General features: G+C 40.6%; 1 protein-coding gene across 17 annotated transcripts in view; it reads left to right on the top strand.

Annotated features, from left to right (window-relative positions):
* LOC111251907 (uncharacterized) overlaps positions 1 to 19444 on the top strand; it is a 64229-nt gene that overhangs the window by 12764 nt on the left and 32021 nt on the right. For 5 of the 17 annotated variants that reach the window (XR_015328126.1, XR_015328124.1, XR_015328130.1 and 2 more), the window contains exon 2: positions 11644 to 11695. The exons of 4 other annotated variants lie outside the window; for them this stretch is intronic. Coding sequence is in view for 1 of the 13 variants with exons in the window: in XM_086989831.1 (XP_086845957.1) it covers positions 5710 to 5745; positions 11644 to 11695 (88 nt within the window). In the remaining 12 variants the exon portion in view is untranslated. Of the gene's footprint in view, positions 1 to 1852; positions 5746 to 11643; positions 11773 to 14287; positions 15433 to 19444 lie in introns of those variants that run through there. 8 more of the 17 variants (XR_015328135.1, XR_015328132.1, XR_015328131.1 and 5 more) reach the window with 6 other exon arrangements.

Below are 19444 nucleotides of genomic sequence, written 5' to 3'. Positions count from 1 at the left end.
ACAGAAACAGATTGTATAATAAAGAAACTTTTAGCAATGATTCCTAGTCTCTTTCAACTAGAAACTTAACCATGCTTGCCGAACAGATGGATTGAAACAAAAAAACCGTGAAGATAATACCATGCGAAATATTTTTGACAACTCTATGGGTGTATCATACGATTACGGGACCATCTTTAACAACTACATATTCTGTTAATGTCCAATATTGACGTTATACATCCAAGCACGGCGAAACGAACTGTGCTTACGTGTGATTTCGAATCTAGGTCTTCCTCTATGTGCCTCTATCTAATAGGCAGACATCTTGTCACCAGGGGCTGTCAACGGTGTCACCCCTATCTGGAAATTACAGCCATTACTTTGGCGTCTTTTTACTTGAGACAAACGATTAAGTACTGGCTTTACAAGAAACGAATAGAATAAGCCATAAATGGCAAATTTCAGTAGGTGCCATATAGCACATATTCAAAGTTTAGAGAGGCGCCCATTGAAGCTGAATAAGATACAGTCAGTAGTAATGTTCCTAATAAAACTTTGGTGCCAGAAAGATGCAGACACCCGTCGTTAAAATCTTTAAGAGTGTGAACGGGTCTCGGAGGAGACGCACGAACATAGAATATAAGAAATGCTAAGTTGACCGCTTGGGAAATAGCGCAGCCTTGACATTCCACCGACTCCGTTGTTCAGACCCTCGAACCTTACAGCCATCTTTTAAGGTAGCAAACCTTTCTCATTAACATGTCAGCGGCAAAGCCAGCTTTCGGCCTCCTTTCTTTCCTTCTATATCGTTGTGTACTGATCGATAATTTCTAGGTGAAGTATTTCATATGATGTGACATTTGTTTTTTTTATGTTGGTATCGTTTGTTAAATAGCTTGTACGATTGTACCATACTAGTTGTATTCACTAGCTCATTAGTAAATACTCACCATAGGGTGTCCTCGATACTCGAGAATATGCACAGAGAGTCATCTCGATAATTAGAGTCGCCTCTGGATAAAAACTCAACATCTCATTATCGAGGCGGTTGCCAGCGAAAGAGGAGCTTCGAAAAGCCCGCTTGTTAGTCTAGTCTATAATAGCGACAGATCGAGAGATATCCAAGAGGGAACAGGGCGCCACCCTCGAAACCTTGCTTCGTTAAATTCGTCCGGAATCGATTGCATACAGCAGGATATACCAGACATGTTAGGTTCCGTTCAGTGACAAAACCTGACGCCGCTGTTTCTGGTTGCACATGATTGGCTCGTTCTGATATGCTAATTCGTTGCGTTATATTTGGAATTGGATTGCGCCTAGGATGTGGCCTTTGGTGTTAATTTATGTGGTTTCTGATTAGAACCTTGGCCAAAGGGAGATAGTTTTATCTTTTAACTTACGAAACACTTACCCTAGAGCAGTCCTATCGCAGTATGCCCGCCTTTGAGTTTGAAATATTATTCCATATTTATAAAATACATCAACAAAACCATACGAATATTAGTTTAATGTAGACACTACCTAAAATAGGCCAACATCAATGTTTTGTTACAGTGAAATATTTCGATAAAAGCGCTTGCTTCAATTATATAGCGAAAATGATCACACCGCACATACCGAATAATTTACGTGTCTAATATCCCCTATAACGGTATATTATACACGTTACGACATGCAATTAGTGTTCTTTGTGCGAAGAATACAAAGGAAGAAATAGTGCGAATAATTAGAAAAACTTGAGCAGTAATAGAGATATTTACTCGATTTGCCCCATGGTAGCATTGTGTTACGATGGGGCTATTGTTGGTTACTGGAAATTGTCCTGGTTTACCATTTTTATACCTAAACGTCGTCTATATTCTTGGAACAGAGGCAGAAATAGCGATACCACTACTATTTCGTCCTGGGGCTGTTTGGTCTTGTCTGGCACAGTGGCAGAATCAAGGACACGATGTCGAAAGCAAGCTACACCTCACTAGCCGGTTTTACAAGCGACGCCGGCGGCGACTACACCTCTACAGTGTTCTGCCTGATCTCGTATGATACAAACGCCGAGGTTGTACAAACCTGGATGCCTCGGTACTCCTTTCCTTGATCATATATTGTTGATGGTACAAATGTTACTGAACGATTGTGCTAAAGGACAAGAGTATACTCAACGATGATCCTAGCATAACCTCTATTGCTACTACGAAAGGAACATTTTTCACCTGCAAAGGATACGTTTACGAGGCATTCAATAGCACAAAAAGATAGAAGATTAAACATGTTATCTACTGCTATGTTTTTCTTTTTTCGAAAATGACACAAAAAAATTTAAATGACACTTAAGTTTTATGATGGACTACGGCAGACAAACCAGCTAAAAGCCGAGCTATCCCGATTTCCTGACATGCAGCCAGTCACTGTACTTGTGACTCCTGCCATGCGAACTCCCAGTCAGTGCGTACGGTGCTTTAACACCGCTCTAAAACCTACCCAAAGAGGTCCTGAAAGGCGCCGCATGTATCGCGTGCCGTGAGCGATATCGTCGTAAACCTTAGGCGTGTAAAAAACAATTTTTACGAAAAGGCTCGACAATTTTAATACCCTAATTCAACTCTCTTCGAGCCAAGATACTACACTTTCGTCTAGCGAATATGGCCTTATAGTGGCCTGTGGTGTTCAAGGTTGCAATGGTTAAAATTCTTACAAATTTGTGTGAAGTAGCCTATTGATTAACACAAACCCTAATATATTACTGGTGTAAATATTATTTTTTTAGTTATATTATTTGAAAAATATGTGTAATAATGATAGTTTGAGTAATTGCAATTAAATACCCTCAATATTACCCGCTAACAATGAAAAATGATAATATTGAAAAAATCACCTATAAGCATACGTATCTTATATAGATGCGTATGCGTATGCGAATGTTACAAAATCTACCAGTACTTAATTCTGCATAATATTTATAAAATGATTTCCTTTATCGATGCGTAGAAGCTGTGTAACAAACTGCAACCATTCGCACGCTCGCAAATCTTAATGTCTAAATGATAACTGGTTTCATGGCAGGACAGCTGGAACCCTCCATCCCCATTTTAAGTCGATACTTTATTAATGAATTCATACATCCATGTTTGCCCTCGTTCTATAGAAACAAGCAAGCATGCTGTGTTGTCGAATCTATTATATTCATCGAAGTACTATGAAATATGCCAGTGTAACCGCACTCAGCGACGACCGGCCATTCGTGCAGCACTGGTTCAAGGCCGCTGTTAGCTTGTCGAAAAAAGTATTGACCGTTTTTAATCCGAAATGGAAGAGTTTTTTAAAGTACTATTACTTAATTGAATATGCGCCATTTTATTGATAACCCTTTTCATTTTGGACAACACCGTTATCTTAATACTGGAGAGCTTCTGAGGTTTTTGAGTGAAAAATAGTAGCAAATGACTTTCACCGCCTCCATTAAAACCAACTTAATACCATGAAGGAAGTTCGTAAAACCTGAAACAGATTATAACCTGATAGCGCAAGATCTCTGCTACACGGTAAATTTTCTTTCCAAGGTTTCTAGTTAATAGGTTAATTTTTGCCAAGTAACTGAAAATACACTTTGTCTGGTATTGTTATCATGAAAGATATTTTTTTGTTCACTAGATCTCGTCGAATTTTTTCAATGATTCACAATGATCTTTGTTGCTCAATGAGCTGTTGACGCAGGTCCCAGTCTACCATTTTACCAGATGAAAACAACTCATATTGTAGGATTCCTTTCCACATTAAACACATAGTATCATCGCCTTCTGTGGCGTCACCCTGGGCTTTGCCACAGATCGTAAACAAAAAAATTTTCCCCATTTGCACATTACTGTCATACGTTATCACCCATGATTAACAACTGAATATATTGATAATAATAATAATGACTCGATCTCGTTATATTTCTATAAGTTCTTTAGGTGGAGACGAGGTTGGGCAAATTGCATTGATTCGTATGGCACGCAAACATTGAACTTCTTTCGTAGCCAGCTCTCTTCAATTGGTGACGAGGTCTTTGGCAGTGCTTTTTTGTTCCTTAGAAATATTATGGCTTCTTACGCGTTGCTTGCTTAACTTCTTAACAATGCTGCTCGTCATGGTCGACCAAGAGCAGTAAAAGTTGGTAATATTATAATATATATATATATATTACCAACTTTTACGGTACTTCGTCGATCATGACGAGAAGCATTGTTCGCGTCGAAATTTCCAGAACGAAAACGATAGAATCCATTTTTAAGTCGTTTCTCTTTCTCATAATGCTTTTGGCCATAATGAGCCCATCATTTTTAGTGGGTCTGAGCAGCTAGCTTGATCTGTGATGAAACCGTAAAATATAAGATCTTTACGACCTTTCACTCATCGCCAAGGATCTCTCTATCTTAAATCTGCATACATAAAGGCGTTTTAGCACATTCACTGTTGGTGAACCCCAATTTTCAAATAACACCAATGCCGTCCCCACGTAATTTCTTTGTAGCTTCAAAGCCACCGAGCTAGAAAAACGGTCAATACATTTTCGACAACTCGGCATTTTCCTGTTGCAAACGGTTTTACTGATAGTGGCAATTAAATTCAGAATGGCTTACAAACACAGCGGGCTTTTTCAGTTCAGATAACGACATTCCTTTATCTGTTAGCCCTAATGCGTATACTCTGTCCCTTCAAAAGCATGTAGGGTAAGCATCGATACAGAATTAGATATTGAATTTAGGTTAACAGATTGATCGGGTCATGGATACATCGGATTATTCTTAACGTGTACACCTTATAACATTATACTTTTGCTACGTATTGTTCGCTTCAATAAGGGTACATTCTTCTTATCAGCGACACTATCGGCACCACGATCTGTGTACCAGTCCAAGGTCCAGGTTCTAATACGTGCCATACAAGATCCAGACACAGTACTATAACCTTTAGTAAGTTATAAGAAGCATAGTAAGGTTAGTTTTTACCCCGGTTCGAAAATTGGCGGCTCAATTATTATACTTAGTTATTTTGACGTACTGCTTTGATATTAAAACGCTTTTGTTTACGCCATGCGCTAGAGTAGATGTGTTTCAAAAGCAGTTCAGTTCCGTTCTATGAGAGATTAACTACTTCATGGTTCAAATGGGTACATTCAAGTGCGTTCGCTGAGTAGGTTTTAGATATTGATAGATATCGAAATCGGTTTTATATCACATGACTACACCGATCCAACTTTATTAGACTGTTAGGCGTTTTGTTAGTTTATTTAAGCGCAATGCGACGCTTCCGGTCAACCAACTTGAAGATCTGTCTCGCTTAGCGACTCACTTTCCGAATGTTCTTTTCCGCATGCAAGTCACGTAAATTTTCGCCTCTTGAATTCGCAAACAAATCCACTGGTAACATCAGTTCAGCTATCACAACGGCGAACGTCGTCGTAAATTCGGCAAGAGCGTCAAAAACTAGATCGGGATAGTTCGTCTGCTATGTAACAGCAGCTTCTTGTATCATTAGCGCGGGCGGAATATAGTGAGCCGCGAACATATGCCCATGTTTATGATATGGTGACCAAAAAATCGTTCCGTCCATTAAGCGTACACATGGCGTTTTCGACAAAAGTACTTTCCCTTGTATCAGGATTTAGTCGACAACTATTGATATGTATTTGGACGTATCTAAACTTGGAGCCGTTTTGGCTGTGTTTCGCAGGCCATTCGAAAGGAAATGATTCCGGCAGAGACGGCAGTTATAAGGAATCTGGTACGATATCTTTGATGAACACGGTTATTTCCCGTCGCATGTTCTATCAATAAGAGAACAATTTACCAGCCTTGATAACAAGAAAGTCCTGCATTTGAAGTAGATTTCACAACAGATGGTCAATGAGCATGAAATAAAGAACTTCGTTACCCAACGCAAAATCGTTTCGAGCGAAAAACTAGGCAACCCACTGGTCCAATTGTAGCCCCATCCCTTAGCGCCTTAAATATTATTTTTCTCCATAGCAGTGCTTTTTCATTTGTGAGGTATATCGCTTATCCTCTTGAAAGAAGGCACTAATAATTAAATGGGACGCATTATGTGAACTTGTCACGCTTCGTATACATTATATAGTCAAAAAATGTCCAACGAACACCGACAAGAGTCAAATGAAAAAATGTGTAGTTTTTAAGTTTGACCGAGTTTGTTCTTTAAAAGCTGAAGATAGTTAAAACTATCAAGTTTGGGGAAACGCTGTGTCGAATCATCGCAGAGACACCTTAGTGCTGTAAAATGGGTGTATCTCTTCATTGAAAAATTTTGATTTGAAGAGGACGTAGAGGGGCCACTTATAGCCTGGAATGGATAAGAATTCTTAATAAAAATCGATCGTAAATAAATCTTGGATTTATTTACGATGATGGGTACGGACTTCGGCTTATAAAGACCCTGACAAAATAACGACTCCCGTAGTCAAAACATTACGTAGTCACATTCAGCCGTGTTGGCACTGCAATATAAATAAACAGCGTCTGCTACAATACAGAGCCCACGATTCACATTGCAGACGCATGTTTAGGTTATGTAGTGGTATAAATCTGGCAAAAGGTAGACCCAAATTGTGAATTCACGCCAGAGGCTCTCGCCAAACTGCGAACCTTTTTTTAATCATACCGATAATGTATTATATATGGTGAAATATACAATAACAAAAAAATAGAAAAAATAACAAACAATATTTGTAACATAACACTGAATGCCACAATATCGATGGTTTTTGCCATTTGTGAATAGATCATATAAGTTCCTGCGTCGAATATACGTTACTTAGCGTCTATGCTATTCTACTTAAAAAATTACTTATTTTACTTATATACTTACTCAATAAACCCTTATACTAGAGAAACTGATTCATCATTAAGCTATCAGTTTTTGTTAAAGACACAGTTAAAAAGAAGAGCGCTATCTACACCCGAATCCCGCACCAATATTTTATAAAATCTTTTTATAAAATCTATGTATATATATGTATATATATACAGAAGTCAAAAATGGGTTATAGGGGGAGGTTACAATACACCTATCCAGGGCAACATCTACTTGCGAATATAGTAGATTACAAAGCAACGTCATCGTATTTAGTATACAGTGTGTAAATCATGGTAGTTTTGTCCCGAATAGGTAGACAAAACAAAACCATAACCGCTTCCTATGGCTATCGCCTAATCCCTAGCCTGTAGGTTGCGTAGTTGCGCCTTTATATTCAATAGAATCTGATTAAACCCGTTTGCATAATAGAAATAAATAATTTACTACACATTACGTAACGCCGCCTTCTTAATGTTCCTGCCATTCATTGCAGTGCGTTCCCGGTGAATATTATAGACTAATATACATTGTATCTTAAATTTGTCTACCTAATATACCTAGCGTTAAATTCCGCCTTAGCTAGCTTTTTTATTTGCATGCTCTCATAGAGCTTCAGCATGAATTGCCTTCACGCTCTTCGAACATTCGCTAATCCCTACGCCGTTAGAAAGTTTCGCGTTTAGCTCTAGCGTTGATCTTATAACTAATTTGTTAATGGGAATCGATTGTATTACTCATTCTTCAGCTATAGGAAGCCACGTAACATCACTTCTCTGCCAGAACAATATCACGGCATTATTTTTACGTGCGAACTAACTGCCAGTTATGATGATAAGTAAATTTTCTATTCGTTTTCTTTTTTTTCAATCTACTTGGGCTTACTGCTCTGTTTCCGTCGTTCAGACGTTCTGATCCGTCATTTCTTGTTTTAATCCATTACGTTAAAGCGACCGATGTATTCGAGTACACATAGATTGATTTTTTCCAAGATCAAAATGATTTCATGTAGCGTAGTATCGTATTTAATACATGGGGTGACGCAGGCGTGACGACAATGGATGCTAAAGTTTAGTGTTTGCACATAAATTGAAGAAATTGCATGATCAGTCACCTTGCATGTACCGAGGCCCACTATATTCTTGAGTGAATATCTAAGTTCATTCCTACTAAGCATCTAAGCACTAACATTTCTCTATATATCTACAACTATGCATCTATAACTTAGCTACATCGCCACCTTTCGTTCAGTCTTATGCTGAACGTTACTGATCCTTATCAAGTATATACTAATCTTCGTTTACATGATATGTTTCGTGCGTACTCACGGGCTTGCTAGCTAACTCATCACAACCTATTTGGGTGGAAGTGAACATTTTTCTCATCTAGCTCTAGCTAGGACTCATCTAGCGGAACGGTACGCAGGTAGCATCATAAAATGATGCCGCGAAAATAGAAATCTAATCGATATACTTAGCTGATGCTCTAGAAATCGAAAATATCATACATCTGCTTAGCCTAGAACTAACCGAATTATAGCTTAATAGATTGATGAGTAACATCTATTATTTCATCTATAGAGTATTAGCTGCGCACAAGCCGTAAACTAGGACAAAAGTCACCTAGCTATTCAACCGATTCATAATGCCTTGACTGAAAGTATGAATCTCAAACCAGCGCATTGTATATGATCGGGATCATCCATTTTTCATATAAACAATTTTATCCGTACATTCATGTATGCCGTCCACGCGTCGTATGTGCTTTAAGCTAGATAGTCACCGATAATAATCTCTCTAATTCGGAATTATACCGGCTCGGATTTCGAAGTTATTAATTCATACGCTCCATCGTGCAGAATAAATCTGGTGATATTATTGATTGGAGCGTTCGTTGTCTGATGAGACTGTGTAGCATATTTTTTATGTATGTTTTAGGACTGGTGCCATATATAACTGAAGCAGCCGTAATCGCAATGATAGGTGATATCGTATTTCGAAATAGGGACAGTGTTACAGCATATTATGAAAATGTGTACGTTACTGGTATAATCATATATTTTCTATGTTCAAACCCGCCAACGCGTCATGATTTTCCGTTGTTGAATTGAATGTACTATCGATGAACCGCGTGCATTTCAAGGCATCTCATCCTCCAGTGTCCGGGTTTCTTTTACACCGTCATTTAGGAAAACTAATACGAGGGACATTGCGTGGTATCTCTATGTACTATTACAGCAGTAAACCCTCAACGCCAAGCTATATACGACTGACGTTCCAATCGATTCTCGTTTCGATGGGTCGAAACGGAAGAGACGACGGATGAACTAGTTAAGAATGCGCGATACAAGCTTTATGCGTTTCTAAGTCAAGCATACGGTATCACACGCAGAGGTACATGTGCAACTAAGTTTCCAGCCGTTGTGAATGGGGGTGCCGTCTTTTGCGCCGTATAGTGGGGCCTCCTTTGCAGACTCCGGTAATTTGGTTACTAAGCCGGTATACGACATTGGCCTAATACGAATGAGCACTTCTGGTAGGTTGAAACAGCGCCTGTAGATTTGTAACTACATGAAGTCCTTGGACAACACGGACAATGGCCAAGCAGGCCTGAAAGACTGTGCCTATTAGAATCAACTTTGTTTATATACGAGCTCTACTGGACAACACAAGCAAGGCGCATATCATAGTAGACACGACTTTTCACATCGGACAATGCCAGTCGCCACACTGTCCTGCTCCGTTGTGGACCGACTATTTTCAAATCACGAGCGTGGGAAACATGACACATTCGACGAAGGCGTGGCGAGAATTCTATAAATGCATTGTTCTAGATCGACGGTGTAGGGAAGTGGTCACTTGTATTTTCGTTTAGTTTTTTGGTAATTTAGTCCATGATAAGTCGTAGGCTAACAAGCAAACACACGTCGTATAGTATAGGGGGGTTCGACTGTGGAAAAGAACTGCGTTCAACACTCGTTTATTTCCGACACCGGTTAACATTCATGTGCAGTACCCCGCAGAATAGTGGGAATTTTTTTGAGATAGTTACATCCTTCCGATTATAGAAGTACACGGCAATAATAAAACTCGCTACAAGAAAAGTTCTAATTTCGAAATGTTTTTGGAATTTTTTTGGCGGGTATCCTTCAGTTTACTTTTGCATTCTGTACCGTTTGATACGCACATCATGAGGAAGGTGCACGTTGTTGGAACTAACATCTCACCCAGAACCGTCGTTTCGTGATAGCTGCAAGTTGATATTGAATTCCGTGGAAATTTTTAATATGCGTTTAAAAATACACCCTAACCCACGTGTATACCTAAAAATATACCGTAAGCTTCCGAACTCTCTAACTAGAACGGTTGTTCTCCCCACGCCTAATAAGCCACGTGATCGAGTGCCTCGAGAGTTTTTAACTTAGCTTTGTACACGTGATTTTCTATTTACTAAGCGGCTTCCGATGGCTTACCTCAATAATCGTATCGGCTACGCGGGCCACGGTTCAGAATAAGCAAAACGAACTGTTTTGACGTGATGGATCGTTCGAGGCCAGTAGATGCTTATTTAGCACTCCCTCGCATCGATCGTCTGGCTAAGTTCAATTATCCTTGTATTCAGGGCAGGTACTTATACTTAGGTATAATGACCAATCATTAGCTGTTTGGATCTTTTCAGTATGTCCTTTATGATATATATCCAGATCACTACAAATGCTAGTATGCACAATACGCTAATATTAAATCCCGCAAATTACTGGAAATCCTAAATATTTAATTTGGTTACGTGAATTCAAGCTCGCATTCGACGGCCAATGTCTGAAGAAGGATATATTTTTGAGATTATTTGAATTAGTTTTATGGCCAGAAAATTCTGTGAAGGAATGTCAAATTACAAACTGCTACAAACAAAAACGCTTCGTATTTAAGAATACTGTGTGTGTTACTCTTGCTTAGTCTTTACATATCGTGGTATGGAACTGTTTTTAGCTGCTTCTTTGCTCGGTATTTCCCATCCATGCATGGGCACAGACCATTGACCGAGGTCGAGCCCCCTGTTCAACGTTGTGCTTTTGCAACGCGATTTTCAGTCAGGTGAACAATGTCCCCCACTATGTCACCTATACCAACTGACCAGTTACCGAGCATGAACGATCTAGACGCAAATTTGCTCGCGGCTCGCATCATGATAGTCCACTCCAAAGTTTTACCTAGTGTAGGTACTCATTAGCCTCCTTATTGAACGGCTGGAAGCATAACCTCCCGCATTGATCCCGAATGCAGTTTACTAAGAGGAAATGTTATGAAAACGTTGGAGATCACCCCCGAAGTGGCCCGACTCGAGCGCGTAGACATTATCCACGTGCAAACTACTCTATTAATGGATAGAAAAGAGGAGGGTAATTACATCTAACGTATAAATGATAAAGCATTCTGCTAGAATAACTTAAAAATTTCTACTATCATGTAATATATTCAAAATTAGTTCTGAAAATGCCATAGGCAAGTTGCCAATTAGGAGGCTACGGGCTGGGGCATTGATGCTGTCAGATTAGATAAATTCGTACGAGTTGACAGTCGAACGTAAGGCCCCTATATCAAGAACTTGGATTAGGTCATACGCACTCTTTGGCACCTATAGTAGCCGCTGCAAGTGCTTTATTTTTTGTGCTCTGCAAAATTACAAATTAGTTAGGAATATGGGACTAAGGCGTGATGCTTTTCTGGGAAAAGCTCTTGCAGTAACCAGATGGACGTGTTATTACAATCTCCATTGACAGCTCCGTGTCTTCTTCCATGTCTCCATTGACAGGTTAGATCAGCTCCATGTCTTCGCTGCGATATTCGGCACAACTACTGTAAAGGTACATAACAAGCGTCTATCCAGATATGATTAGAAATCTGGGTTACGGATATGTACTTATGTCTGTGCACGTTTCAGGTACGTTCTGACACCTATAGTTGAATCCATGAGAAAAAGCTCGCCGTGTTAAAATATTTAACCCACTGGTCAGGGGTTTACCTACTAATATTTACTACTTACCGTTAGGTTATTTGCTACGAGCTTTATTGCGTGAGAAAGTAAAGCATTTGTGTTCAACCCGATGTCTTTGAATGTTGGGTGTTTGTGTTCAGCATACCTTATTCTACAACACAGTATGCCGCGCAAGTGGCTTCACTAAGACCAGTCGTACTGTAAGTATGTTTAATGAATGTCTACATGCTTCTTATTTGCCTCGGCAATGGCTTGCGACGAGGCGAAGCTGTGCAATAGACGTCTCCCCGACGCTCTCCGGATGCTACGGCGAAACATTCGCCTGCATACTTCCATATATTATCAGTAGAATAGATACGAGAAATGGCAAGTGAAACTTAAAGGCTCTAATTCTCCCGTTCGTCCGCTCTTTCGTGAGTTCGTTTGCATTACCGTTGCCGCTACTGTATAATACACTTATTGATTAAGCTCTATTCATATGCACGCGCATGGTTGAGTAATCACGGCTTCGATTCAGGCGATCCTCCGCATCCTCTCGTCGACCACTACGAGAGATAACCATTATTGCCCCCAGCCCCAATACCAGAGGCAGCTGGGAGCTGCCAACTGTGCCTCTTTCAACTTGCCCCTCCCGCTACAAGCTTTAAAGCTAGGGCGGCCGATGTCGTCCTGGTTCTGTGGTATAGGGAAACACCGACATTATGAGAATGAAAAAAGAGGATAGCGAGAGAACCGGTGGATGTATGGTTGTACGCATTCACCTGCAGCATCCTATCCGGTCACTCGGTGGTACCTGACGCCAATGGCAACTGTGAACGAAATGCTGCTTTCCTTGTCCTAGGTTGACAACTTTCTGTTTGTGTCTGTTGGTGCTTCTGCGTGTGTGTGAGAAACAGGTACGAGCAGTAAAAGTATGCGTGAGCATACTTAGCCCAGTTCCAAGTCGTCCCGCGAGACTAGAAGCCGGCGGCCGGGGCCCGCTTTCAAACCCGCGCGCATTCTTTGATGAAATCTGGGCTAAAGAGTGTTAGCCCGAAAAACGGCAGTGGGGCAATGAGTTCTTGATGGACACACAAACTGACAGATTAACAGAGATTACGACAGTGACGCCGCCGGACGACGGTCTTCTTTACCGATCTAATGAAAGAAGCTCTAGGTTTCCGAATACAAGAAAGGCACAGAGCTTCGCCGTTGTCGTTCTCGTCGACATCTAACATCATCTATTTGACCAATTCCATTGCACAGGCTGGATCTGGCGTTTCTGGCAGTGACATCAAGCTGGCGTATCATCGCGCTGGGAAATGCAAAGCTACTATCTTGTGCGTCGTAGCCTTGCGGCGAAAACGGCGGACCTTGTAGTAGCAATGGAGAGCCTCGCTAATCTTACTAGAGCTCCACTATGCGTGCTTGCCGATATCTATTAACGATCACTATTATTCATTTCGAGGTGTGTGTTCAAGTTTATGTGCAGAATGCATTCTTCAGGTCGCGATTTTTGCTTGCCATTGATCTTCGAGCACAGGTGAATATACCATATCTTCGCAGGAATAAGAAGATATGTAACGTGCACATTATCTACGTAAGGGCTAATGCTTACATGTCTCCTCTGATTGGATGTTTTATATTGGAAAAAGTCGATCAACTGTCAAACCTTCTATTTATGTTTCTTTTGTTGTATTTGTAACGTTGAAATACAACATATATATATATATTTGTTTTTGACAAATGGAAGTAAATAAGCGAAGCAAATCGAGTTTTTTTAGCGCTTGCAATTATTCATACCTGTTTCCAGTTCCTCGCTAATACTGTTATATGCGTAAATACCGATAGAGGCATTTTTCCATGGACCTTTTGTCTTTTGACAAGTCAGAGACTCTAAACTTCTGAGATAAAAATTAAGAATATATAGAAATGCAAAAAGGCGAAACACCAAATTAATCAACAAGTTACACTAACATTTTTTCGTATATAAACATATTCACCACAAAGTGCCAGCCATATATCGGTAATGTAAACATAATTACGGTTGCTGTACGCATAAATCACCATAAAAGCTATAATATACTTATCAAAAGAAGACAAATATATTACAGTAAGATCGTCAGATAAACGATTTGCACAAGACTCTTACTTCCCTTAAGACAGAGATCGAGACTAGTGATTTTTGTTAGTTGGCTATGTAAGTGATTTTTTCCTTTAATATTCCCGCTTCCATTCGCTGGATCTTGGTGAGTGCTGCCGTCCGTCACTCTCGCTCTGTCAAGCTTCTCATCTGCTATTTTCCCTGTCAGGCCCTCTTTCTTTCTATTTTCGAGATGTGTTCGCGCGCGCTGTAAAGATTGCTTCTTCCAAGGCCATCCCAAGGCCGCTTTTAAACCGAAGTTGTGGAATGTTCAACCGATCATTTCAGTTTTCATGTCTAATCTTGAGTCTGACTGCAAGCCCGCATTTGGCCTGTTCTCACTGCCCGGCCGCTAAACCACGTTCACTATTTTTACTCAGGTCCAGCTCATAGGCCTGTTACGGCTGCCGCCGCTGTTGCTTTCACTGTCCCTACTGTTCACGAAACAAGTATTAAGTACTTGTTGCCGCTAACGGCGCTTCCCTAATCACATGTGCAGCACAAAACCTGCAACGCCCGATGGCATTTTGACACTCTCACCTGAATTCCATCAGAGGCATCTGCCGAACGACTTTCGACTCAACTGAAAGGTTTTCCTTCACCCTCGCGTATTTTTGGATCAGCCCTTGTCACGGTTGCCTCTAGCCTTTCTCTCGCGCCTTCTTCGATGGTTTTCAAATTGCCGAACGCTGCCCATTGGGCCCATGGGTCTTCTGTTCCCTCTGCCTGGGCGGAAAGGAAGCTCGAGAGCAGGGGCTCAGGGGCAGGAATCGATGTGGCCGTGTAATTCAGCGCATTGAAGCCGAAGTCAAACCCACACACGTGTGCTTTGTGACTCTCATAATAATATCGGTGGTGGCAGTGATAATGGCGATAGTGCTAGTGAAGAGTCATTAAACATCCATTAGGCAAGCGTCGGCAAGTGAATACACATTGTGTCGAAGTGACGGGTGCGGGTACAGCCGTCTGTGCCCGATTCCCTCTCGCGCTTCTTTCTTGTGTTGCCTGTGGGATTTTTCTTCATCTGTATCGAACACTAAAAGTAGAGCTATCAGTGGATGACGACGAACCACGATACCATTGTCGTATAGTCAACATGCATGCTGCATGTTGACTATACGACAATGCAGGCACACAGCATGACTTTTTGGGTGCTCGCGCTGTGAAAGCCTTGTGTTTTGTTGAATAGTCGCTCGTAGTCAACAGACCAACCGATCTCCCGAGTTGTTTCGCTGCCGCCAATTTGACTCATATTAAAACAAATTTCAGAAAGGGGCAAACGGGGAATCTACACATTTCCAGCGTACCAAACAACTGATTACTTTCAAAGGAAGCGGTGAACAGTATGCGCAGACATAGATATATACATACGCTTAACGAATACAAAGTGGAAACGTGACTCAGATATTATAACACTAGTTGATATTGACAGCTGATTGCTAACACGGAAGTGGCTGCAAATCACCCTCGAAACTGAACTGGACGTATGTAATATTTCCGTAGAATTTATATAGGATCCTAATATATAGAAACCCTTAGATAGACTAAGCGATTTGTCTGATTTGATCCGTACTCGGATCTAATGAATCTGTATGTTTCAGAGTTCGACAAAACAGAATGATCCCCGTTTCTGGCCGACTAATTCTTGCTAGCTTTACCATCAAATAGAATTATTCCCGCCGTTGTGATGGTTATTAGGTGGGAGGCGTAGATAATAGCCAAATGGAAGATTCTACTTCATGTACATTATTTTTCAATATCACATATTTGTTTTTGTGTAGACAGTTAACAGGCTTGCATGTTTTCTATAGTATATGAAGTAAGTATTATCTAATATTCGGCCCCTTTCTCCTGGCATATACGTGATTATTTCAAATGTACAGATAAATATTTAGTTAAATTTAAAGAATAGTTGTAGGCACAGGGATGAGCATGTCGAACTTTTATCAGGCCCCAGGTGAAATACCTTTGTGTGACATGGCTATACGATATAGATTCATACAACAAACCAAGTGAATTATACTCTAAATTTTCAGTGCGCTGCTCCCGCCATTTCAACTTCTCGTGTATGTTTTACAATTATCGATGTACATTTTATAGGTGAAGCCTTGTAAGTGGAAACCTATGCCTAGGTGCTAATTGAAAACAAGGTGCAGATTACAAGCCAGACCTGAATCCTGGGAAAGTTTAGAGAGACTAATGGTTCGGTTAGGCCAGAGCCATCGACCTTAATCAAGAAGGTTAGATTTATCAAGTGCGACCGACATCAAGCAATCAATCTCATGTTAATACCAAAAGAGTCCATCTTCTCAGAAATAATAGGACAAACATATTCGGGTTGGCCTTTCGCAGATTTAAACTCTTGTAAGGATGCTTGTTGCAATAGGCATGCTTTGTGAACATATACGCAGGGACGGAAACGCTTGAGCCTACAAAAACGTATGGTGTAAACTGCAGCAAAATGCAATTTTACACAGTGGAACCAGATACGATTCACCCTGACAAATTAGTCCAAAACAAGATTAAAGCACTCCGATAGCATGTGTCTGCTTGTTCTAAATATCATGCGATACAGCGATTGCGATCTGTAAGTGGCAATTGTGCCTTCTTACGGACAGGCCAGTGCAGGCGTTCAGTGTACGAAAGCTTATGAAATGTATTCAAAACTTTCCAACAAATATGGCGGCATGACAGATATTTCGTTTTCAAAGAAAGATGTCATCAGGGTGTAACTACAACAAGTTCACGTGCAGGGTGGTTATGCTCGCGCACGGTCACGTGGCAGAATTCTATTCTTATAACACAAAAAAAACGAGAGAGTTGCATTTGCCGCGTGAAAAATTCAAGTATACCTATTATAATATCTGGCAGGTCGTACTAGTTATCTAAATAGCGTTTTGTATTCATATCGTGTACTGATACGGAATCACCTAGGATAATTAGGATACGATAATAATTATTTCTACATTTTGTATATTTCACATTAGTTAGAAGCTTGATTAAACATTTTTTTTCTCTACAGGCACAAGACCTCCTCCTAAATGACCCAATTTAGAAAAGGTAAATTACGTTAATACACCTATCTTATAATTGACCTATCTTTAGGTTAGTGTCGATTACATATAGAGTCAATTAAACTCAACTGTCGATGAAGTCAGTCTATATATTTCTTAATATGAAGGTGCGGCGTCGTTGCGAAGGGTTCTGAAAATATTTTTCACACAGTAGTAAACTGAAGCCATTTACCATTCATCCGTATCTACCGTAGCTACCGTTCATCTCTCAGAACCTTTACTAGCGTATTTCGAGTAGCACGTTTAGCATGCTGTCAATGCCCGTCAGTTTCAAGTTTTTTGTCAGGTATCGCCGAAAGATTGCAAAAAGCCAATGGTCGAGTTCCTTAAGATTATCATGGAAGTGCGTCACCTGGTGGGCTATCACAGAGACACGCAGCGTCATTTTCTACTGTAGCTATGTACAATTGTTTTTATTAAGATTTTTTTAACATCAGAACAATAGAAATTCAAATATGTTGCTGCACCGTCTATAGGAGGCCAAACCTTTGTGCTCTTAGAGCGCTTTTTTGTCGTTTTAAACTTGATCTTATTAGAAGCGTCAATCGATGCTCACTGTCATTCTGTTTACCTCTTCGTAACTATAACGTATAAATATGATTATGCAGAAAAAGGCTGTACTGTTTTTCTTCGCGAAGCCGAGGGCGCACTTGCGACTACGTTTTAACGAGTATTAGCAAGGCATATTTTCTGGCCGGATTCAAAGGTCTCAGGACTGACGCTGTTCGGTCTTACGTATCTACATTTGTCTTCAATCTGGTCGAAAGGTATTTTTCATTGCTGACAGGGTCTCAATGTGACACACGAAGACGATGTATAAATATAATGGTACTTCAGCATATGTTGCTATATATTCGCTTATAATACCTGCCTTATATTCTATAAGCCGATATAAAGTTAGACACCAGGTGGACTTTCATAGCGTTCGGCATACAGCCAACACTTTGTTATGTCATAGTACACATTGACCTGATAAAATACCCATGGAGCCCGATAAGTATGGGCGGAGTGCTACGCTAGCTGTCATCACTATTATTCCCATTGACCAGTGTACCGACTCTTATCGACCTTGATTCCGCTTTTTAAGCTGGGCATTCGTATCAGCCGACCCACCTAGGAGCTTTTAAAGGCCAAACATCGCTACAAGCATGATTTTTTAATTTAGTTTGTAAGCAAGACAACTCATGCTAGGTTTTCGGCTAATGAATGATTTTCATAGATAATGGGATTCGCACCTTACGTTACGATCAATCTTAGATGGCACCTGTAACAATTCTGTTTGCGCGGCCTGATATTTGGAGGCCGCGGGACAGATGCAAACATTGTGTTCAGATCTTCTGTAAAGTAGGAAAAAAATTCCTCTGTGGGATCGTTCCCTTCAGGGTAAGTTAATGGCATTACTTTGACTCGTTACATTCATCGTGTTTCTTTGTTTTCGATATTTGTCGCCAAAAATTCCAAGCCGTTACCGACCATGTATCTGGGATAACATTGCCATCTCGATGTTAGTACCGTCAATATTAGCCCAATGGTCAGCCTTCCATTCGTGCCAAGCGTTCGGAAACTCAGGCGGCTCGTTAGGGTAACATTTATCAAATGCGATTGCCTACTCTTCCGTATTTTTCTTCGCACACACATGGTTTGGCAACGGCGGGTAGTTAAGGACGGAGCGCCTGGCTATAGCTCGGCTGGAGCTATGTTATTCTAGCAACTGCTATCTTGGACTCTTTGTTGTGGGACTTTGACGCCTGTCGACCAAGACGACACAACAATGCAAGCAAAAGCCCTGCCGCTCTGATGGCCTGTCGCCTGTAACCTGAAGTGACAGCAAGGTAGATATCGGCCGTCGTTGTATGTATTTATCAAATATAGCGCGCAAGCCTTTCCGTCAATTCGCGAGTGGTACGAAATGGACATTAAGTGCAGGTCGTTTGGTAACAATATGGGAACATATGTATGTAGAGGGAGAGGAATGGGAAAAGAAAAGTTGCCATGGGAGACAGAGCGTACTGCGTCAAATACAATTTCTTTGTATGATCAGCTAATGCGAAAACTCTTCGGACTTAAGGTGGCTATTTGGCGAGCTTGCTTCACGTCATATTTCCACCAAGTTTAGAGTACTGAAAGGTTTTCAATGCTGCGATTTGGACACTTTTTCTATCTGTCCTTGAATCTGTGTCAGCAGGACCCATTTTGTGATCGACCACGCTCAAAAGCAAGTTTCGTATTGCATTAGCAGATGAAATGAACTTAGCATAAGTTGGAAAATTGGTCAATCAAAAATACGACAGCATAGGCCGCCTTACTCGCGTTGGATATCCTGAAACGCTCTTAGAATAAAAACGCAGTGAAAAGAATTTTTCTACTTCAAGTTCATGCACAGGTCGAAGTCGTTAGATGATTTATCTAATATTCTATACAG

The sequence above is a fragment of the Varroa destructor genome, unplaced genomic scaffold (genome assembly GCF_002443255.2).
Source record: "Varroa destructor unplaced genomic scaffold, Vdes_3.0 BEIS01000005.1, whole genome shotgun sequence".
Lineage (NCBI taxonomy): Eukaryota > Metazoa > Arthropoda > Arachnida > Mesostigmata > Varroidae > Varroa > Varroa destructor.
This window is presented reverse-complemented; position numbering and strand designations above follow the sequence as displayed.